Source organism: Mustela nivalis (genome assembly GCF_964662115.1).
Source record: "Mustela nivalis genome assembly, chromosome: 14".
Lineage (NCBI taxonomy): Eukaryota > Metazoa > Chordata > Mammalia > Carnivora > Mustelidae > Mustela > Mustela nivalis.
Genome location: NC_139033.1, coordinates 46,594,192 through 46,617,847, shown reverse-complemented (window position 1 = coordinate 46,617,847; position 23,656 = coordinate 46,594,192). Strand labels below are relative to the sequence as shown.

General features: G+C 42.3%; 1 protein-coding gene across 7 annotated transcripts in view; it reads right to left on the bottom strand.

Moving 5' to 3' along the window:
- The window catches only part of EPG5 (ectopic P-granules 5 autophagy tethering factor), a 103,129-nt gene extending 80,547 nt beyond the window's left edge, over positions 1-22,582 (bottom strand). For 3 of the 7 annotated variants that reach the window (XM_082699314.1, XM_082699315.1, XM_082699316.1), the window contains exons 1-3: positions 22,420-22,562; positions 9,619-10,563; positions 2,376-2,481 (exon numbers count right to left, since the gene is read on the bottom strand). In XM_082699314.1, the coding sequence (XP_082555440.1) occupies positions 2,376-2,481; positions 9,619-9,668 (156 nt within the window). In that variant the 5' untranslated portion in view covers positions 9,669-10,563; positions 22,420-22,562. Of the gene's footprint in view, positions 1-2,375; positions 2,482-4,394; positions 4,469-5,587; positions 5,696-6,614; positions 6,752-8,129; positions 8,368-9,618; positions 10,564-22,419 lie in introns of all 7 variants that reach the window. The other 4 variants (XM_082699311.1, XM_082699312.1, XM_082699313.1 and 1 more) reach the window with 3 other exon arrangements.
- Positions 22,583-23,656: the final 1,074 nt, after the last annotated feature.

Sequence of the window (23,656 nt, the reverse complement as noted above, 5' to 3'; positions counted from 1 at the left end):
AAGTAATCTGCATTTGCTATAGCTACTGAAGTTCTGTTGCCAGTTAGTGCTGCTAAAGCAGGAGAGAATAACAGGCCATACATACAGATTATATAGGGGAAACCTTTAGGGTTTTTGTTTAATACCAAGCATTAAAGTCATCTTAGAAAACAAGTTGATTTGTGTCCTAAAATATGCTACATTCAAAAGGGAATGCTGTAAAAAGATCCAGAAATCCTGAAGAATATACCACCTCAATTTCAACAAGGAACTAAAGCATTCATTGATTACCTCCCAAGCCACTCTCCCCCCCACCAACCCCTGCCCCATTTTCAGTCCTAAATGGCTTACAGACAAGCCTCAGAAACTCTACTTAGAGCAGTAGCTCTCAACTCTGGTTCTACATCAGAATCACCTGGGAGGCTTTTACACATCTGGATGTCTGGGTGTGGGCCTGGGCAAGATTTCTAAGTTGCCCCCGTTTGTTCCTTTTTTTTTTTTTTTTAAGATTTTTATTTATTTACTTGACAGAGAGAGACAGCAAGAGAGGGAACACAAGCAGGGTGAGTGGGAGAGGGAAAAGCAGGCTTCCCACTGAACAGGGAGTCCGATGCGGGACTCAATCCCAGGACCCCTGGATCATGACCTGAGCTGAAGGCAGACGCCCAATGATTGAGCCACCCAGGCGCCCTGCCCAGTTGGCTCTAATATAGAGCCAGTATCAAGGAACCACTAATGTGAAAAACTGAGAGCACTTTCCTTCCTGCAGCCTTCTGAGTCAATAGCACTCTCAACATTCTCACCTACTCCCCAGGTTCTTGAATTCACTCAACAGTCAGTAAGGACTAGCCAGGGGCCAGGCACCACTGCAGGGTCCCCAGCCATCACCTGTCTCTGGGAGAAAGGAAACCTTCCAGAGAAAAGACTTCTCTCTCAGAGGATAACACTCTCGTGGCTGGGGGGGTGGGGAGGGGGGGCATTTCACCACAATCTTTAAATACAATTTAAAGTACCAGTTTCTGAGAAACTCTCTTCAAGGTGACTGCTGAGTCTCTAGCAGAGATGTCTGAAGAGGAAAATGAGTGCAAAGCAGCCCCCCAGTCCTGAATGAGCACTTGGGTAAACACACAGACATGATCCCCATGGCTGCCACGGCTGTCATTGTGAGAACTGTCTGCTGCAAACTGTCAACTTCTTTTAAAAAGAAGGAGTCTTGGGGCACCTGGGTGGCTCAGTGGGTTAAAGTCTCTGCCTTCGGCTCAGGTATGATCTCAGGGTCCTGGGATCGAGCCCTGAGTCGGGCTCTCTGCTCAGCAGGGAGCCTGCTTCTCCTCTGTCTCTGCCCGATGCTCTGCCTACTTATGATCTCTCTCTCTGTGTCAAGTAAATAAATAAAATCTTTAAAAAAAATAAAAATAAAAAATAAAAAGGAGACTTGGGGCGCCTGGGTGGCTCGGTGGGTTAAAGCCTCTGCCTTAGGCTCAGGTCATGATCCCAGGGTCCTGGGATTGAGCCCTGCATCGGGCTCCCTGCTCAGTGGGGAGCCTGCTTCCGTCTCTCTCTCTCTCTCTCTCTGCCTGCCTCTCTGCCTACTTGTGATCTTGGTCTGTCAAATAAATAAATAAAATCTTTAAAAAATAAATTAAAAATTAAAAAAATAAAAATAAAAAGAAGGAGTCTTGGGACGCCTGGGTGACTCAGTCATTGGGAGTCTGTCCTCAGCTCAGGTCATGATCCCCGGATCTGGGGATGGAGCCCTACATGGGACTCCCCACTCAACAGGAAGCCTGCTTCTCCTTCTCCCACCCCCCCTGCTTGTGCTCCCTCTCTCACTCTCTCTCTCTCTCTCTAATGAATATAATCTTAAAAAAAAAAAAAAAAAAGACATTATTTAAAAAAAAAATAAAAAGAAGACTTAGTAAATCTGGTCCCTGGCCACCTTGACAGTACATCAAATCAGGATGTGGACCATAAAAAAGCACGTGGGCAGGTAACTAGCTGGAGGGAAAATTCCTGACAGATACACTAACCCTCTGTACAGCAGAAAGAAAAATCAACAAGTACTATCTTGGGAAATTGGATTTGGATCACTTAGTTCTCACCAAGAATAAAGAACCATCTTATACCTTACAAATGAGACCATATGGATAAGAAGTATTCGTAAGAGTTAAAGAAAGAGCTTGATAAGCTCCAGCTCTTTACTATACAGACTCATGTTACCTGCTGGGAAAACTCTTTCGCCCCCTGCACCTCGGTTTTCTCACACCAGTACCTGCCCTCATGGGGCTGTCACAGAAGTCAAGGAGAGACCATGTGACAAGTGCTTAGAACAATGCGTGGCACATAAGGGGAGCTCGACAATGATTAATGAAAATGATGCAGGCATGACAAGTTACCTCTTCTCCTCCCTCATCTACTAGCGTCCACGTCCCGGATGCAGGCCCCGAGGAGGATGGCTTCTGCTCACTGGGCTTCATGTGGCACAGGAATTCCGCTCGATTTCTGAAGGACAAGGGAGATCACGCCAATCACATGAACACAGAAAGCCCGCACGCATGCACTCTGGATCATCTACTCAACCCCGCAGAAGATTCAGCCGGCCACCCAATCAACACATGGTTTAAACTACTAAACAAATAAGAACTGGCGAGAACTCAAGGCAGCTAAAACCTAATTTTGGTGTGCAGACCTCGAGGATCCTGGATTAGTAGTGACAAGTAATTGCAGAGAAGCTGTAATGCTGGCCCAGCTCCCGCATGCCAGGACCTCAATACATACGGACTGCTGAGGGACCTCGCCTCCAGCCAGGCTTACAAACTTGGTGCCAGTACACGACTTGAGGAACATGTAGTATCCGATCTCATCAGCTTTACTGAATATAAAAAGATAATCTGCAGGTAATTCAGAAGTTTGTTTAGGGGAAAAGAGTACCTCTAAAGGCAAAACCATTTTGAAGTCAAAATCCTATCTACCACGTGTTAGAGAAACCCCTTGTATCCAGGCAGAGAGAACTAGAGAGAATTCCTGCCAGCCAGGTTTCACAAGGTGTTGGCTAGACCTGAGAAGCAGGTATAACCAGAGAAATTTCTTCTCTTAGACTACAACATGGTTTTCAACATGGCCCCTGTTCCTTCCCCTTCAGCCTGCTCCTGAAAAATTCGCCCATTCCTTCCTGTTACAGGAACTTTCTCCCATGACTTCCAGCACACCGCTGCCCTTTCAACCCAAGGAGCTCCAATCCTGTGTGTCCACTTGTATACCTCAATGACCTCAGACTTTCCTCCTTATAAAACAGCTCTCCTTTCTGTCCCTGTTGGTCTGTTAGGGCATGAATGCCCTCACAATCACTTGGGCTCAGAGGTCTACAGAGTTCTCTCAGAACCACTCCTATCCCACCAGTTCCTTATTTCATCAGCTACTTAATCCTTTTCTGCGAAGATAACCTTTAGGTTCCCCTCCTTCTCTTTCTCACCACCATTACCCCAACTCAGGCTCCAGGGCAGACAGGCTTTCCAGGACTGAGAGCCGGAGGTAATTCCACTGTTCAAGGTCACCTAGACAAGACAGTGCCTTCTCCCCCTAAATGTCCTCTTGATAAGAGGTTGGGATCCAGAGCCAGAAGAGCCAGACTCTAACTGCACTTCAATTAAGCAGAAGCACATCTTCTGCCTTCAGTCCATCCTAGCTTTCTTGGATGCTTTTTACAATTATTCAAAAGCCCTGATCTACTACAGGGCCAGACTTTATCAAATCTAGATTCTTCTGTTTTAATGTCAAAACCTTCTATCATCCAAGTCACTGTAGCTCTTCCACTGTATGACCATCTCCCATGCAGTCTCTGCTCCAGCCAAGCTAATTTCCTACGTATCCTCCGCACCGCCACCTTACCTGTACCCTGGGCCATAGCATCTTCTCTCCGCCGACAGTGCCCTGCCTGCTCTTCTCTCTTAATGAGATCTGCCCCCATTCTTGCAACCCAGTCATACATACACCTAGAATCTTCTCTCACTGCTCCACCACCCCCCTTCAGGCTCCCTGGGGCTAGCACGCTGATCACAGCTTCCCAAGTGGGCACTTAGATCTCTGCCCTCTTCCCCTCTCTACTACAGCTCTTCTTCTAATGGAAAGATAACTTTCTGGTCTCTCCACAGCTCCTTTCATAATGACATATATGACACAAGAGGCAAATCCACTAAAAAGAGGGACCCAAAAAAAGCTTAATTGTTTATACATAAGAAGTTAATAAGGTCATGTGGGGGGAAAAGGGTATCCAACCCAAAGAAAATCCGCAATATTAAATTCTGGAATGCTGACACCTCCCTTAGCAGATCTTTGGATCTGGGCAGTTTAGGAAGCCAACCTTTGGTAGAAAGAAGCATTTCAATTTCTACTTCATAAAGCTCTTCCGCACTTACTTGACAGGAGACATTAGCAGGGCAAGGGACTGCATAAAATGAAAGACCCCTGATGGGTTATTCAACACTTTGATCTGAAATCAGAAAAGGAAAAAGCATACTGTAGAAAGCTGACAACCCAAGTATCCATGATCTCAGTTCACCAGCATTCTGACAGAGGAAGCAGTTACGAAAACAAAGATGGGACTGGCACACAATCCCCAAGAGTGAGAGCACATGGGTTCCCTGGCAGTCCTGACTGAGCTGGACTCACAGAGCACAGCGAGCAGAGCAGCTGACTTCAACAACTGTACCCACATAGGATGAAACACAATACTGGACAAAACCAAAAATCCTCCTCCTACCTAAAGAGATTCAGAGTTCTCACTGCGAGAAATACTAAAGAAAAGGTCACATGGAGAAGCTGCCCCTGGCATGCACTTGGCTTCCACCCATCTGAGTGGTGGCTGTGAGTAACAAAATAACCCAAACGCAAGCAGCAGAGCGGAGAAACTGTGAGCCGTATAATCAGCACTGAAGGGGAATATATATATATATATATATTTTTTTTTTTTAAAGATTTTATTTATTTATTTGACAGACAGAGATCACAAGTAGGCAGAGAGGCAGGCAGAGAGAGAGGAGGAAGCCGGCTCCCTGCTGAGCAGAGAGCCCGACGTGGGGCTCGATCCCATGACCCTGAGATCATGACCTGAGCCAAAAGCAGAGGCTTTAACCCACTGAGCCACCCAGGCGCCCCTGAAGGTGATTATATGAACATTGATCACAAAAGCATGATCTCTGCTAGCATTACAGAACTTTGAGATGCTCGTGGTTTCTGTTTTGTGTATACCAACGATGCTTGCGGGGACTAATTTAGGAAGCTGTGTTGAATATCACCAGGAAAAAAAGTCCCAGTGTGTCTTCTTGCACAGAAATTCTACAGAACTACATACTACTGAATCTACCAAGCCAGATGACAGGGGAACTTCTGCAATTCTATCTTAATTTCATCAAGATGGGTGGCCCAAGAAGTTTCAGCATAAAAACCCCCAAGAATACTTATACATATACACTAAAATAGTTTAAGAATTTTGTTTTAAATATCAGTATTTTTAAGCAGTTTTTTAAAGGGAAAAAAACATTTTCTTCAGGAAAAATGTTTTAACAAAATCTCTCTCATCCCATTCAAAATCAGAAGACCATCATCATACCTGGATGAAAGGAACAGCCCACTTACTGACACCAGCTGGACATCGGAGAATATGGTTTAAAAGGAAGAAGTGATCTCCAGGACAGCCAACTCTTTGTAACACTGACACCTGCACAGGGAAGGACATACAGTTTCACTATCTAGTAAGAAGAAAAATGTGCCAAGGGGTCTAGTAAATGACTTAGCCAATGTTTAAATACAGGAATCTTTCAGAAGAGGAACCAGAGATCTACTGTACACACACACACACACACACACACACACACACACACACATATATATAGTATATGTATAACCAAAGATATACTATTAACAGGTTGAGTTTCTACCACAGATGCACATGGAAGCCTAAGAACCTATGAGTACTACAATAAAAACATCATATGTAGCTTCCTGCAAACCCAGTTTTCACTATCTGGCAAAATACAACTTACTCACATCCTTGGCCACATGGGAATACATGCAAGCCAAGTAGTTTAGTCTGAGTTTGCAACAGATTCTCAAATCCAAATAAGTATGTTTGGGACTTTACCACATATGCAAGAACTCTAATATTAACCTGAAAGAAGCACCCAAGGCAGCCCCACTGAAAACACGACTAAATAAACAAGCCTCCTTCTCTAACACACTTAACATCTTTCTTAGATCTCCCAAATCCTGACACCAGCCTTTTCTCTCTTAAGTTCTTTAAGTATGACTGAACACAACACTAAATGTAAGATAATACAAATAAATGATATAATTGGTTTTAGATCAGTTACCTGTATTCTAAATATGTATCCCGTCTTTAATTTAGCATGCTTCCCACATTTCCATTTCTTCCTAAGCTGAAGGCCTGAGATTAAATATAAAGTATATCGGAAAGAAAAATACTTCTACTTTGTGCTTAATGACACACTAGGTAAGTATAACTTATCATGTGTCATGAATAAAAAAAAGTCACTAATTAATACATTAAATGAATTAGCTGAAGAAGCTGTTGAAGAAAACTCCAGAAAGCATAATTCTTCAAGTATTTGTTCACTTACCAATTTCTGCAGCCAAAGAAGAATATCATCATGGAACTGGGTATCTTCATTAACCCTTCTGGTGAACATGAATAAGACACTGATACACTCCTTAAGTTGACAGAGGTCAGAGGGAAAGCTTTCTGTCTGTTTACAAGCTATAAATTAAAAAGAGGATTAAATGAGCCCCCACATAAACAGAGTTTTGGAGAGAATTTTTAGTATCTCTATCTATAAATTAATTAATTAATAAAATCTTTTCAAAATATTTAGTTCAGAAAAAAATCCAAGAAGAGGGGCGCCTGGGTGGTTCAGTGGGTTAAAGCCTCTGCCTTCAGCTCAGGTCATGATCTCAGGGCCCTGGGATCAAGCCCCGCATCGGACTCTCTGCTCAGTGAGGAGCCTGCTTCCCCCACCAACCCCACTCTGCCTACTTGTGATCTATCTGTCAAATAAATAAATAAATAAAATCTTTTAAAAAAAAATCCAAGAAGAAAAGTTGCATCAAAAATATCTGAATTCTGGGGCTCCTGGCTGGCTCAGTTGAAGAGCATGTGACTCTTGATCTTGGGATTTTTGAGTTTGAGTCCAACGTTGGGTGTAAAGTTTACTTAAATAAATAAAACTTTTCTCAAAAGTCTGAATATCTACTAAATATGTAATCCAAAAAAGTATTTAACTTTGTGAAGTATTACAAAATAAGGGAAAATTAACTTCATCAAAATCCACTTTTAATTTAAAAATCAGCAGATCTCTGACCTAATAATCCCAGCTCTTTGGTTAGTTATGAAAACAATGAGGGGGAAGGATTTTTTTTTTTTTTTTTAAGAGAGAGTGGGAGAGGGAGAGAATCTTAAGCAGGCTCCACACCCAAAGCAGACTTCAACACAGGGCTCGATCTCACTTCACTGAAATCAGGATTCAGGCGCTTAACCAACTGAGTCTCCCAGGCACCCAGGATTATTTTTTACTTTAAATACTCCTAATATGTCCCCAAGAAATAAAAACTGCGTAATTCAACTAGCTAATTCATATTTACCACATCATACAATTAAAGCTAGTTTTTTAAACCCAAATATGGTGAAAAATGCAGAACATTATAGATCCTCTGATGAAAGTTATATAAAACAGCCCAACAAACTAGACAAGCAAAAATAAAGCACTAAAGATACAGGATAAAAAGAACGCTGAGTATGGGTTTTACAATCAAAATTTACCAAGTAGAGTTCATACTTGGTAACAAGCACATAAATTGGGACTAAGGGACATTAGAGACTAAAGGACATTAATGATAAAAAGCAATCTTTTTGGCTTCCCAGAGTAGCACAGACTGACAGCCCCAGGGAAGGGAGGTCTAGCTCTGCTCCCAACAGATGTTATGAAGGCAGATCTCAATCCCGCTTTGGGGAAGGCAAGGTAAAACAGCTAGCACAAATGTTCCCTTATAATACCAATGAGTACACAACCCATTCAACCAACTCCTCCATTCTTTCTTCATCAAAGACCTCAAAAAAGAGACTTTCACGATTCACATACCTCGGCCTTGAATTGCTAAAGATCTCAGAAGAGCTGAACTATTGAGTAAGGCATAAATATAAGACTCCACTTGCAACTTTGAGAGCACAGAGGTGTACGAATGCAGAGCGAGGGTCTGGTGGAGGTGCTCAGATTTGGCATCAAATAGCTTCTTTAGCTCCCCCAGTGCATTTTCATTCATCTCTACTCTTTGGTAGCGATGATAGCCTGAAACTTTCACTTGATCTGCACAGATACCCTAACAGTGGACAAAAGGGTAAAACAGGAAACCAGTTAACTCTTTACATGTGACATAATCAGGCAGACAATGTATTATTGGCTTCAGTACCACCTTCGAAGAGCTTATAAATCATAGTGAGGGGGCAATACTACCACACAAGGAACAATAAATCAAATCTATAATCAGGAGCCAAGAGGGATAAAGTCAATCACAAGGCATCACATGGTCAAAGAAGACAAAAGAAACCCTAAGGAGAAAATAATAGAACTTGTTTCTAGGTGTCTCACAACTGAAAATCTTATCTTCAACTTTACAAACATGGAAGTCAAGCTGATATCCCCACAACTTCAAGGGACTTCAAAATATCTCTGTACCTACCGTCATTACTCTGATTCTGCTCAAAAGAAACCCCTCTCCTTTCCAATACTAACACCCCCAGCTGTGTTCCTAAGTCTATCCTCTTTTTCAGTGTTTTCAAATGTTCCCCTGACCACAGAATCTTTTCTGTCTACATAGAGAGATACAAAGGTCTCCCAGTGAATGAGGATCAAGGATGGGGGAAACCACATGTTTCTCCTCAATAACTCCTCCGGCCTCCCCTCACTGCCAGACTTGCCAAGAGTGGCCTTCTCTTCTTTGCCAACCTTCCCAGGCCACTGAGAAGTGGCTTCCCTTGGCCTCCACAGGGTCACCTTGGCCTCCGCAGGGCCACATCTAATTGCCTTCCTGTTTCCTCAGCTCTCAAATTTATTCCATGGATCAGCCTCTCCTTGACCCTCTCTACCCATCTGGATGTTCCGGGCATTATGCCCAAGGTTACAAACTAAATGGTCCCCAGACAGAATCTGACCTGAAAACATGACTTGTTTGGCCTCTACTCTCTATTTTGTTGCCAACGGTCTTAAATCAGGATCCTTCACACAGAAATCCTGACTTCCAGCTCTTCTTAGGAAGTGAAAAGATGTGGCAGTGTTGGACCATCACAAGCTCACGGCAACGATCAGCTAGAACTCAAGAGCAGCTGCCCCCAGTGCGCCAGAAAGGAGCTCACCCATGGACCACCATCCCACTCAGCCCATTTCACTCCTTCAGGTCACCTGCATGGCCCCTGCAAGCATCCAACTTTGTGACTCCTACACCACACTACTCTGGGCTAGGACAGGGTCTATGTGAGTACAAGCATCCTCCAGACCTAGATGGCATCACAAGAACAGCAGCTCCACTGCAAATGCCCCAGGTGCCGAAACGCTTTAAAGAACACCAAAATACCTGCACGGACAGCTGTTCATCCTTAAAGTGCCACAGTCGGCTTTTCGCATTTTGGCAATCAGACGTCAGAGCAAGGAGCTCAGCTTCGGCCAGCAGCAGCTGCTTCCGACACCGCGAGTAGTTCAAAAGCAGCTCGTAAAACTCATGCCTGTCCTGATGAGCCATGCTGTCGAATTCTTCTAAATACGACTCAACATTTTCCAGCCACGAACCAGGCTCAAAGATCTTCAGCTGTTCTTTAGTAAACGGTACTAGTTCTGGTTGAGATGGGAGCTCTGGGTAGAGTCGCTCATTACGAAACAAGGGTTTTGCTGCCATTGAAGCTGGTACTTCTCCAGCAATTTCGGCTGGCAACTGAGGATACAGTTTTTTCACTCTAGGTGGCTGAAAAATGTCTTTGGCTTCACAAGAACTCTGCAAGCCAACATTTTGTAGCACCTCTGAAGAAAGACCCAAGGCTTGCTTGTCATCTTTCTTTTTCTGAGTTTCTCTGGCCTGTAAATTTTCCATTTCTGGCTGAGTATAAGAAAAATTAGATTGCAAGCTAAGTTCGGAAGGTCCACAGAGTACCAACTGATTTTCCTCTCCTTCTGTGCAGTTCTTGGGGGTTTCTACTTTGGTTCCGACACGGTCTCCAGGGCTGACCTTTAGATTCACCGCATCATTCCCAACGCAGGCTCTGACCTCCTCCCCTCCCTTTAGGGTCTCTGTGTTCCATGTCAGGGGCTCTTCGTTGCTTATACTTAAGGAGGTGAGTGGTATATCAAACATTTCACTCTCGTTTTGTCCACAGGCAGCATTCTGGAGCTGGGAATCATTTAACACCTTCAGACAGTCTCCTTTGAATTCACAAGCTGGAGGAGGGATTGCCAGCTCTCTGGAGGGTTCTGGAAGGGAGACTTCATCAGATTCTTCCCTCTGAAGGGTTTCTGATTTCTTCTTTTCCTAAAAATGAGATTTATAATGTGAAATAATTTAAAACATTGAAGTAACAACTGATGCTTTCAACATAAGGAATTCTTAAATTGTATACAAGAATCTAAATTTTATAATTAGCAAATGGAATCTAAATAAACTTCATAAGTAATGTGTATCGAGGCACCTGAGTGGCTCAGTGGGTTAAAGCCTCTGCCTTCAACTCAGGTCATGATCTCAGGGTCCTGGGATCGAGCCCCGCATTGGGCTTTCTGCTCAGTGGGGAGCCTGCTTCCCCCTCTCTCTGTCTGCCTCTCTGCCTACTTGTGATCTCTTTGTCAAATAAATAAATAAAATCTTTAAAAACAAAAACAAGTTAACTTAAAAAAAAATAAGTAACGTGTTTTGTATTTCCCATTATTATTCAATTTTAACTATATTAAGTGTAGGAGATTCACTAGTCTAATCGCAACAGAGAAAGACATCAAACGAAGCAGCAAGTGACGATGCAAGAACAGAGGAGGAAAGTTTTCATTAGGTCATTCTCCATTCTCCTAGAGGTCAACAGAACAGTGTCCAAGTGGCATAGGCCTCAATCGATTTATCTTCATCTTGACAAACATATTCACTTAAAAGTCAAGCAGAAATAGTCAAATAACTTGAATAATAAAAATGACTATAGTATTAGATTATAACCTACAGAATAAAATAAATATCACAAGCCCATACTGACATAAATAAATAATAAATGAGCAAAAGTGACACTCCTCCTTACAGAACTCCTCATTCCATCTACAATTAGTAAATGTAGATGGAATGAGAAAAACAGGAAATCACCATTATAACGCCATGGTAATAACTATCACGGCAAAATCTGCCGACAGATGCTAAAGTGAGTGAGTGAAAATTCAAGGAGACACAAGACACCTGGATAGCATCAAAGTATCTTCTAAATATTTAGTAATTACAAAGGGGGAAATGGTAAGGTTCTGTGGAGAATTCTGGCAAATGATACTTTAACTGTGTAATCAAGATTAATATGACCAGTAGCATAACCCCATGTAAGGTTCTGAAAAGGCCTATCACCTCTTCAAGTATCCTTGCCAATAACATATAATTTCAATCTAAGTTTAAAAAAATACCAGAGAGGGACGCCTGGGTGGCTCAGTTGGTTAAGCAGCTGCCTTCGGCTCAGGTCATGATCCCAGCGTCCTGGGATCGAGTCCCACATCGGGCTCCTTGCTCCGCAGGGAGCCTGCTTCTCCCTCTGACTCTGCCTTCCACTCTGTCTGCCTGTGCTCGCTCTCGCTCGCTCTCTCTCTGACAAATAAATAAATAAAATCTTTAAAAAAAAAAAAAAAAAAAAAAAAAAAAATACCAGAGAAAAACTCAAATTAGAAAACAGTCTACAAAATAACAGAAACATGGGGCCCCTGAGTGGTACAGTTAAATGCCTGACTCTTGGTTCCAGTTCAGGTCATGATCTCAGGATCGTGAGACAGAGCCCCACGTCAGGCAATGCACTCAGTGCAGAGTCTGCTAAAATTTCTATCTCCCTCTCTCCCTCCACATGTTCGCTCTCTGTCTCCCTCTCAAATAAATAAATAAATAAATCTTTAAAAAAAAAAAAAAAAAGAATAACAGAAATGTTATGGTCATCAAAGAAAAGACTGAGAAACCATCAAGAGACTGGAGGAAAGAACAAAGACAGGACAACTAAATACTCTGTAGAACCCTGGATTGGATTCTGGAATAGAAAAAGGACAATGGTAGGAAAACTGTTGAAATCCAAGTAAGTTCTATATCTCAGTTAATAGTATTTTGCCAACATTAACTTCTTGGTTATGATAAATGTTCCACACTACAGAATTTATGATTATGTGAGAGGGTGACATCAGAGGATACTGCATGAAGGGTATATGGAACTCTCTGTACTATATTTACATTTCACAAAGTCTGAAATGGTCTCCCAAAACACAAAGACAAAAAAAAAGTTAACTGTTAAAAGAAAGTGCAATAAAATGAGTTACAGTTTAAAAAAAAAAAAACCTCAGGCATTAACACACAAAGTAGATACACAGGTAAACATGCTAATAAAGAAGAAAAAAATTACAGAAGATTCTTTAAATAAAGTTGTTATACTCAAACAAACTGAAAAAAAAAATGCATCACTCAAGCATTCCCCTTTCACTATGAAATTTTAAGAAGACAAACCTGACAGTTTCACAAGTTATCAGTGATTTTGGATTGTGCTGTCCAGCAAATGTCAAGCAAAAAAAAAAAGCTGACAAGAACCAAAAATGTAAGCCACTTATATGTACCTAATAATAGGAAGAAAAGATAATTGCTTTTGAAATGGAATTTGAGGTCGCTCACTGGTAATGGCTACCAAACATTTACAATGGTGGCTAAACTAAAGAAGTATGTGCCCCTCCAAAATTACTTTAATCTACAATGTGAACATCAGATTCAGATATGAGCCACACAATGCACACAAATGAGTCCGTCTAACTGCCTAAAATAATGAACAATAAAAAGCATTAACGAGTATTCATAAGAAAATGAAGTGGGTCTAATTACACTGCAAGGATGTTTAGCACACTTCTATAATAAGTAGGTTTGTCAGAGTGGGAGGTCAGAAAGAGAAAATCAGGAGACGGAGGACCATGGTTACTACAGCGAGAGAAATGCCGGTGTACTTGTTGGGAGAACGGCCAAATTTTAATGAGTTGAATAATCAAAACGTAAAATTAAGAAAATAATCTCATTTATAATGGGCAAAGAATAAAATTGAGATAACTTTAACAAAACAATTGTAAAAATTGTACTCTGAAAATTGCCAAACATCATTAAAAGAAACTGAAGACTTAATAAATGGAAACACATCCCATGTTCATGGATCAGATCACAATATTGTTAAGATGGCAATCCTCCTCAAATTGATACACAAATTCAACATAATCTCAATCAAAAGTTCAGCTGTCTTTTTTGCAGAAAATGACAAGCTCGATCCTTAAACTCATAAGAAAATGCAAGGGACCCAGAGCAGACAAAACAATCTTAAAGAAGAAGGACAAAGGAGATCTCATACTTCAAAACCACTATAAACCTACTTCAAAACCTACTATAAAACTAGAGTAATAAAGACAGTGTGGTCGCAGCATACAGACAAGTAGGTCAATGGAAGAGAACTGAGAATCCAGAAATAAAACCTTGTATTTACAGTCAACTGATTTTCAATAACAGTGCCAAGACAATATAATGAACAAAGAGCAGTCTTCAAGAAATGCTGCTTAACAACAGGATAACCAAAGAGTGAACTGGACCCTTACCTTCCATCACACACAAAAATTAATTCAAAAAGGATCACAGACCTAATGTAAGAGCTAAAACTTTACAACTCTTAGAAGAAAAAACAGGTGTAAATCTTTTTTTTTTTTTTAAGATTTTATTTATTTGACTGAGAGAGGGAACACAAGCAGGGTGAGTGGGAGAGGGACAAGCAGGCTTCCCGCTGAGCAGGGAGCCTGATGCGCTCCTAGATCCCAGGACCCTGCGATCATGACCTGAGCCAAAGATAGACACTTAACAGCTGAGCAATCCAGATATTCCCAGAGATGTAAATCTTAATGATTCTGGGTTACACATTACATCAAAAGTATAAATATTAGCAAAAGAAAAAAATAAATTGAACTTCATAAAAATTAAAAATATTTGTGCTGAAAATGACACCTTGAAGTGAAAAGTTAACCCACGGCATGGGAGGAAATAGCTGCAAATCAATTATAAGGGACTTACACTCAGCATAAAAAAGGAACTCATCTAACCCAATAATAAAAAGATGAATAACCCAATGTAAAAATGGGCAAAGGATGTGAACAGACATTTCTCCAAGGGGGATATAAAAATGGCCCATAGAAAGATGCTAATATCAGAAGCCACTACAGAAAAGCCAATCCAAATCATGAGACACCATGTCATGTCCAGTAGGAAAACTATTTAAAGTCAGACAGTAAGTGATGTAAAGTGATAGTAAGGATGTAAAGAAATCTGAACCTCATACACTGCTGGTGGGATTATAACGTGATGCAGCCACTATGGAAGACCGTTCAGCAGCTCCTAACCGTGGTGATAGGTACACAACCTTAACAGTCACACTAAAAACCACCAAATTATACATTATAAATAGGTGAATTGTATAGCGTGTGAATTACATCTCAAAAAGCTAGGAGAGATTTTTAAAACTTAGTGAGTTGACAAAATGAGTGAGAAATAAGGAAACAGAGACTGGAATGTGGAACAGAGAAGATTTTTATTTCTCTCTTCTGAAGCTGAAAGAGACCTCTAGGGGTATTAAATGCTAACTGGAAGAGAAGACAAGGGAGCTGGAAGCAGCCACAAGACAGGCCACATGATCAAGGGCACAGAAAGCAACTACACTGCCTCCAACATGCAAGCGTCAGAGCCTTCCTATCCAACCTACCCCTCAGGCAGTTTTTAACCCCCATTTCATTCCACTCCAACACCACCTCACTCTAGCCTCTCCCCTCACTCCAGAATTGCCTTGAAATTTCAAATTCTTTCCCTCCACCAAACAAAATGAAGTGTCCAGCTGCTACTCCCAAACCTGCCTGCCTACTCCCAGCAGTTGTAGGAACAGATAATGAAGCCAGAGAACCCAATGAATTTTTTTAAAAACTTCTTAGCCTCTCTGGAAAGAACACACAAGACTTTGTTTAGGCTTTTAGTTCCCCTGGGGTAGAACTCAGTGCTTCTCTGGGTTTCCAGAGTGGAACCAAAGAAAACTCTCTACCTGTCCTGGTTAGGGTAGTTGGGTCCAAAGAGAAATTAGCCTGGAGCTGGCCCAAGGAAAGAGTGAGGGAAGGACAGAGAAGCTGGTGCTTCAATTCAAATGGACTATCCAGACCAGAGAAGGCAACCTGGAGGGAAGGACGGACAACCGTTGGAGCTGATGGCAAAGGCCTGACGCCGCTCCCTCAAGGATCCTGGTACAAGGACAGGACCTCTAGGTATGAATGCAGAGAGGGGACTTGCTGAAATCACCACTGATGCCAGAGCCTCAAAGGCAGTGGTGAGCGCCCTGTGGCTTACTTCACTTTCCCAAGCACCAAATAGGGAAGCAGGTCCTGAATGGTCTCCAAGCCAGCAGCCTCTGCCCCACCACCAATTCATTCCAAACACCATTGTAACTTTGGCTCTCCTAAAACACTGCTCTGAACACCACAAACAGTCACACTCTCCACTTAATGAAAGAATGATTCTTAACTCAGTGCCTTTGATGACTCAGTTATGACCATGCCTCTAGACAAATTCTTCCTTTAATGACCACACCAGCCCTTCCACACATGCTTTACTATGAATTCCTGCTGTGTGTACTTGTCCTCCGGCCCTGATTACAGGTTAATTTATCTTTAAGTTCTGTAACCCCCCACATAAACCACAAGTATCTTAGGTCCAGGCACTATGTGTCTTTGAATCTGATCTGCCTCTGATTTTTGACAATGTTCAGTAAATGTTTCCTGAGACAATGGTGATGACCTATAAAATACAAGGATTTACTGAGCACAAACTGTATACTGGGCCCTGTATTAGGTACTAGAATAAAGAAATAAAAAGAAATTATTCATTTATCCAACAAATATTTATACTTACCATGTGCTCAGGCACATTCAGAAATTTATTTTTATATACCTCTCAGAAAGCAGAGGGAATACCCAATCAGTCAGAAGAAACTTGACTTTTTTGCCAAAATCAGAATCTATTCTTACACTAAAAATATAAAATGTCACTTAAAAATTAAAAAGCCAGCTTCCGATTATTTTGCCTACTTGAGTTAACTGGAGATAAAGATACAGGGGAACGTATTGTATATATAATAATCATTACAGATCACAAAATTCAAACACAACTCCATGTGTATCAAGTCACGTGTGCAAAAAATTCATACTTACATAATTTTATCTTAAGCAAGGGGACACAGTTCTCACAACTAAAGATGGCCAGGTTAGGAATCTGTATTTCTTTACTTTTAACCTAAGTTACATATAGGTAGAGAATAAATATTAAAATAATTCCACAGAAGGAAAAATAAGCAAGCACTTATACAGAAATGGAAGAATGGAAGACTTTTCTTTATCAATAAACAAGGAAAAACAAACTTAACTACATATCACAGTAAACATGCTCTGCAGTGTTGTGTACAAGTGGGCAAAAAACTAAAGAACTCACACAAAACACTACCAACAGTTTTTCCCAAGAAACAGAATTCAGGGCTCTTCACTTCTGCTGTACATTTCTATGTGTGTGTGTGTGTCCCGCTCAGATGCACATTCTTCTGGAAGCAATGAGCACTTTTATAATTAGAAGAAAAATAAAGAGTGTATGTTTTGGGAAACAAACTGGAAGTTTCCTCACTCACAATTCTTTCTCTCTGAGCTGGAGTAAGTAAAAAAAATTCACAACTCCTTTGCTTCTGTAAAAATACAATGAGCTGCTTCTTCACAAATAATGAAAGTTCAAGTTTTATACATTTCGTAGAATACTTCCATGAGATTATTCTAAAGACAGGGTCTGTTTACCAATAATGTCTGTATCCACAGCACTTTGCACTGGCATAGAAGAGATGTCTGGCATAGAAGAGATAAAAAGGGCTTGGATATGTGGGTCTGTTTAAGTCAAAAGCTCTTTGGGCAACTGTTCCAGCCCTCCTTGGGGTATACAGGGATGCTGTACGAGGGAAAAGGCTTGGGGAAAGGGGAAGGCCTCTACGTTCTGCTTTGAATACATCTGCTCTTAGCTGCCACCGCTTTCCTGTGCTCTTAACAATCTTCCTTTAAGTATTAGGCTTGACAAGCTTGACCTGTTCCTCCTCTATCATACACTTCCCTCACTCAGCTTCTGGGACCCCACTCTCTCAGTTAAGGGCACTGGGGACACGTACTCCCTCTCTACCTCACTGATCACTCCTCACACTTCCTTTTCTTCTTCTCCCCAAACTCTTAAAGTTGGGGTGTCCCTGGGTTCTTTTCTTATCACCTTTCTATACGACACTCATTCCCAAAGTAACCTAATTCAGTCTCTGGCTTTAAATAACTACCTATATGCTAATGACTATATGCCAAAGACTCTCAGATCTTTTTTTTTTTTTTTAAGATTGATTTATTGGTGGGGGGAGAGGATCTCAAGCAGACTCCGTGCTGAGAGCATGGAGCCCAATGCGGGGCTTGATGCCATGACCCTGAGATCGTGACTTGAGCCAAAACCAAGAGCTGGACATTCAATCGACTGAGCCACCCAGGCACCCCGAAGACTCCCAGATCTTAATCCCAACCTGGCTCTCCCAAGCTCTAGATTCATATACTCAACCCTACTTTATATCTCCATTTTGATGTCTAATAGACACCTGTTTCAAAATTACCATAATCAAAGCTCAACTCCTAATCAGCCCCCAAACCCGTTCCACCCACCACTTCCTCGTCTCAGAGTCATCCGTGACTCTTCTCTCTCTCACATGCCAGATCCAAGCCATCGGAAAATCCTCTTGGCTCTACCTGCAGAAACTTCCAGAGTCAAACACTTCTCACCACCTCTGCTGTACAAGTCTGGTCTGAGCCACTGTCACCTCTTACCTGGATTATTCCAACAGACTAAAGGTCTCTGCCTTTACTCTTGCTCCTTTACAGCTGATTCTCAACTCAGCAAGCACAGTGATCCTTTAAGGCATAACTCAGATCATACCCCTTCTCTGCTCAAAGCTCTTGAGGTGCTTACATATTTCAAAGCAGAAGTTGCTACAATGGCCCCCACAGCCCTGCTTGACCTGGCCCGTGTGTTAGGTTTCTGACTTTATCCCACTATTCCCCTGTCCCTCACTCCTCTCCTACCCAGACTGCCTCCTGGCAGTTCTTAGGGCAGGCCAGGCAGGCCACTCCCTTAGGGCCTTAGCTTGGAACGTTTCTTCCCCAATATCTACATGGTTAACTCCCTCATCTCTTTCGTGTCTTTACTTAAATGTCACCTTGAAAAACTGCAACCCATCCTTATCTCTCACCACTGCTCCCCAACTCTGTGCCCTGTTATTTTTCTCTTTTCCTCACACTTATCATCTCCTAATATATCATATATTTTATTTTTTTAGGTGGGGTTGTTCATTTGTCCTCTCCCTTGAGAATGTGATGTACATTAAGACCAGGTTCTTTCATTTTCTTATGTTACTTCCCAGGTGCCTAGAACAGTTCCTGGTGACCAATGAGTGTTTAATCAACAAATGAATGGACCTTAGGAGGCACAAAAGGACCTAAATAATATATAACAGCCCCTACCTTCATTCCTTTTTTTTTTTTTTTTCCTACCTTCATTCCTATTCATGAGGGGGAACAGCTAAGTGGTAGAAATCATCCAGGCTAAGAAACAATAGGGGATGGAGATTTAAAGGTTTTTCCAGAGGCACCTGGATGGCTCAGTCGGTTAAGCATCTGCCTTTGGCTCAGGTCATGATCTCTGGGTCCTGGGATCGAGCTCCAGTCAGGCTCCCTGCTCAGTAGGGAGTTTGCTTCTCTCTCTCTTTCCCTCTGCCCTTCCCCACTGCTTGTTCTCTCTCTCTCAAATAAATAAATAGAATCTTTTAAAAATTAAAAAAAATAAGGGTCTTTCCGTTTCTGTGATCAGCTTTCTGGGCCACATCTCAGTCTACCCTTAGCAATTACAATATGCTGTTACAATTAATGAGTCGCTAGCATTCAGAGTTTAACTGTCTGTGCATATTCCATGACTGTAAAATACAAACTGCATCTGTAGAATAAGTCCAAATCTAAAAATCTACTGTTCTTAACTCAAAATCTACCAAGATCACCGAAGTCAGGGTCCTCTGAGGTGGGGGATATTCCAGTAGAAGATGTACTAAAAGAATGAAAACATTATTAGGACAACCTCTTAGGAATGAGGAGATTAACTACAGCCTAACAATGTGAAGTCATCTACCAGATGATTAACATTGAGGAATGCAGGTCAGCTGCTGGGTAAAAAAAAATCCACAAGCCAGTCAAACTATCTGAAGGGAACAACACGTGACACTACTCACTTCCTGAACTGAGTCTTGGAACTGCTTCATGGCTCCGTAAATCACTGCTAAACAGTTAATAAAGATTTCATTAATGCAGAACTTTATAATTATGCCAACACTAAAGCAAATCTACTGACTCTAAAAGAACAATTTTTACAATGACAGGTATGAGAGCCTTGCTGGTGTTGTGGACTTTTTCCACTTGTTTTTTTCATTCTACTCAGAGGAAATAAGCTTGGAAGTATTCTTCAATACTGGCATCTATTCCTTTATTTAACAAACATGACCAAGTGCAAAAAGGGCTATGAAGGGTACTGGAAACAAACAAGTCCTTGCCTCACTGAGGACACAGTCTATGGAGAAGAGTTGTCAAAATAACTACAAGTGAGACAAGGGACAAAGGAGGTGCAGGGTAAGCCAGGGTGTTACTGCAGGAGGGAGTAACATGAGGGTGATAAGGGAAAGCTCTTCCAAGGAAGTACTGTTTTAGTAGAGACCTCACAACTGAGCAGTAGGTGAAGAGGGGTAGGAAGAGAAATGCGGGTAGAAAAAATAGCATGTGCAAAGGCCCTGAAGCAGAAGATACACGTATTTATATATTTTATATATATAGTTGAGAACCAAAGAGATGGTAGTAGTAAACCTCAGGCTGAAGAGTAAGACAGAAGCCAGATCATTAAGGGCCCCAAGTCGATGCTGAGGACTTTGGACTCCAGCCTGGGGGTAATGGGGAACCTTTGCAAGATTTTAAGGAGGAGAGTTATCAGTTTTGGTTTTTGTTTTTTAAAACTATCAACCGGCTTCAGTTTAGAGAGTGGGCAGCTAAAATGAATTTGGAAAAGCCAGTTTAGCAGAAATCCAAGAAGTCTTCCTTGGAGGATGGTGGTGGTACGATGGAGAAAAATGAGCAAAATTAAGAGAGTATTTAGGAAATACAACTGGCAGGACTTAGTGACTGATTAGATTTGGAAAGAGAAAAAAGCACGCATCCAGGATTTCTGGTTTGACCAAACACCTCTGGAATGAAGGCCTCTTCAAATAAATTAACCTATGTCTGTGTAGGAAAATTGCCTGAAATGTATCAATAAAATGAGCAATTGGTTTTCCAAGATAGATTAAAAGCTCAAGGTTTTTACTTTAGAAGTCCTGTTGCAAACAAAATAACGTAACAGAGAATCTTCTTAACTATTTTTAAGTATCTATAGACAGACATATAGATATATGAATTAATGAACTAAGCTACTGGATTGAGATTTTTGGCGTTAATCTGAGTTATCAAACTGACTTTGGGCCTACCATTTAACTTCTCTGATCTTTAGTTTCATCATTTGTTTGAGGGGGGGGGGGTGGGGAAGCCCTACATATTAAGATTTAATGTTCTGCCCTATACGTGACTGATGTTTACATGTTACACACTACCATATTCTAGGTACAAGTACCTTATGCATGGTTCACCAAGGGCTTTTTTTTTTCTTCCTCCATCTAGCTAGTTCTTTACCAGCCCAATACAATGAAAAATTATTTCTCTTAAATATGCTTCTTAAATTAGATAGCAAAATGGCTTTCACCCCAAAGAGTAACTCCTCATAGGCCTGGGTACACTGGTGTGCATAACTCCATTACAGCCTTTTTAAAATGCACAATAAAACAGAGTCACACATATCATTTATGGCTAATTAAAAATAGTATCTTTCAACACCTGTCTCCTGTCAAAACTTTGCTCCTATGAGAAAGATTTAAGTACCATTTTTAAGCTACACTTGCTTTGCAACATCACCCACTAGTTAGAAAGGAAATTTCCAGTAATTGTATTACTACCCTCATTATTTCCTTAATGTAAATTCAGTTCCAGGTAAGCCAGAATAATCTAGGTCCAGCCATCCAGGGGCAGCATTTAACCTGTTCACTGTAATATAAGTGTCATTTCATAAAATATATGAGAAAAATTAAAACCAAGCTGCACCTGAAAACAAACCAAACCAACAAAAGTAACCCAGAAAATTCAAACCCATCTCTACTGTGTGAGTCCTGCTCTGGTTTAATTTCTGGACATTCTTCCCCCATCATAAACGACCAGAATTATGAGAAATAAACAGCAGCAGCACCCTACCACCTTGAATTTCAAAAGTAAAAAGGTACATCGCTACAATCTGTCGCTATCCATACAGCTCTGCCAGAGGGCTCATGCTACCCGTCGAGAAGCGGCTCCTTCCCTCTGTTCACGAGAGGACTGAAAATGTTCCCAGGTTTAAGTTTAAAGGACAAAAAAGGGCGCCTGGGTGGCTCAGTGGGTTAAGCCTCTGCCTTCGACTCAGGTCATGATCTCAGGGTCCTGGGATACAGTCCCGCATAGGGCTCTCTGCTCAGCAGGGAGCCTGCTTCCCTCTCTCTCTCTCTACCTGCCTGTCTACTTGTGATCTCTGTCTGCCAAATAAACAAATAAAATCTTTTAAAAAAATAAATAAAGGACAAAAGAGAGTCAAAGATGAAAAGGTGCTCCACGGCAGGAATCCAGGCCCAGGTGTGGAAAAGTCAAGAAGAAAGCAGTAAAGAAGGAGCCCCCTGATGTCAGAGAAGAAAAAGGAAAATATGGGCTCCTGACAAGATATAGTAAGGGAACGTGGAGCTCGAACAGACCAACAGGGCTGGTGTCGGTGGGTGGTGGGATCACATACTGGAAGGTGCGGCCAGAGACTGCGGAGGGCTCAGGAGATAAGTAGCCCTGGCTGGAGAGGCCCAAGAGAGGGAAAAGGAGACAAGGCGCATCCGCCACGGTCTCGGGAGGGTGGCGGGGAGATCCTCACCTTGGTTTTTGTTCGGCTGGCCTTGGCCTTGGCCCGGCGCGGAGGCCTCACCGCCTCGGCCATAGACCCTGCGGCAGCGCCGTCGCTGTTTGTTTTTGTCAAAACCCTGCGCTTGCCACAACCGACCCAGTTCCGGCCTCCGTACTTATCACGTGATCGGGCCTCCACCACTCCCGGAGAAGGGGCGGCACCCAGGGACGCTACGGGCCGCAACGTAGGACAAACCACTCCAGGAGGCGCATTTTTTTTTTTTTCCACTGAAGGATGGCGGCCCCGCCCCTTCCCTCCAGGCCCCACCCCTGGCCCAGTGCTCCCTGTGCCCCGTCCGCAGGTTCGTTGGGTTGTGTGGAACCCCGGTGCGGGCTCTCCCGGTGGAGCGTCTCATCTGTCTCTCCTGCCCTCACTCAGTGTGCACGCCGGGTGCGCTGGCGCACACCTCACTCACGCTCGCCGGCTTTAAGGAGTCCGGGGACGGACGTCTCTCAGTCTCGTTTGGACCTGTAGTTACGTGGATCCAGTCAGGCAGCCTCAGCCTCTGCTTTGCGCTCGGGATGTACCCTTGAGATTTGCATGTTGGTTCCCTCTTTTGTAAATGGGAACGATGATATTTGATGGAGATTAAACGGCCCAATCGGGAAAGGTACTTGTGGAGTGACAGGCATAGCAGGGAATGGAAGTTACCATTACTGTACAAAGTGCCAGGCGGGAAACAGACCCCTGTCCTGAGAAGGCCAGAGAAGAAACAAGACACGTAAAAGCCTTCTTAGTGTAGATTGTCCGTACCTTGCTTCATTTTTAAATTCCAGGTGTTAAAAACCTGGCGCCATCTCCCTTCCCCAGCTGTTCAGTTTCTTCTATCCAGAGCACTTAGTGCCCCTACAAAATACTACATAATTTGCTTTTATGTTTGTGCCTGTCCCTGCTCCAGAACGTAAGCTTTTAAAGGGCAAGCGTTCTTTGTTTTGTTCCCTCTTGCCTCCCCAGGGTCTTTACAACGCCGGCCAGTGTAGAGTAGATGCTCAATAAATATTTGATGGATGGGACAAATGAGTGTGAGTTGTTGTGTCTGGTGGCGGGGTAAGAGGGTTGAGATGGCTTATGTGGGAGGAAAATGAGACTATCCACGCGCTGGTAGCATATCCTAGAATGAAAAATCCGGGAATATGATATGAGAAATGGGAAGCATTTCAGAGATACATCCTGCACAGCGACTTGTTTAGGAGCTATTTGATCATAC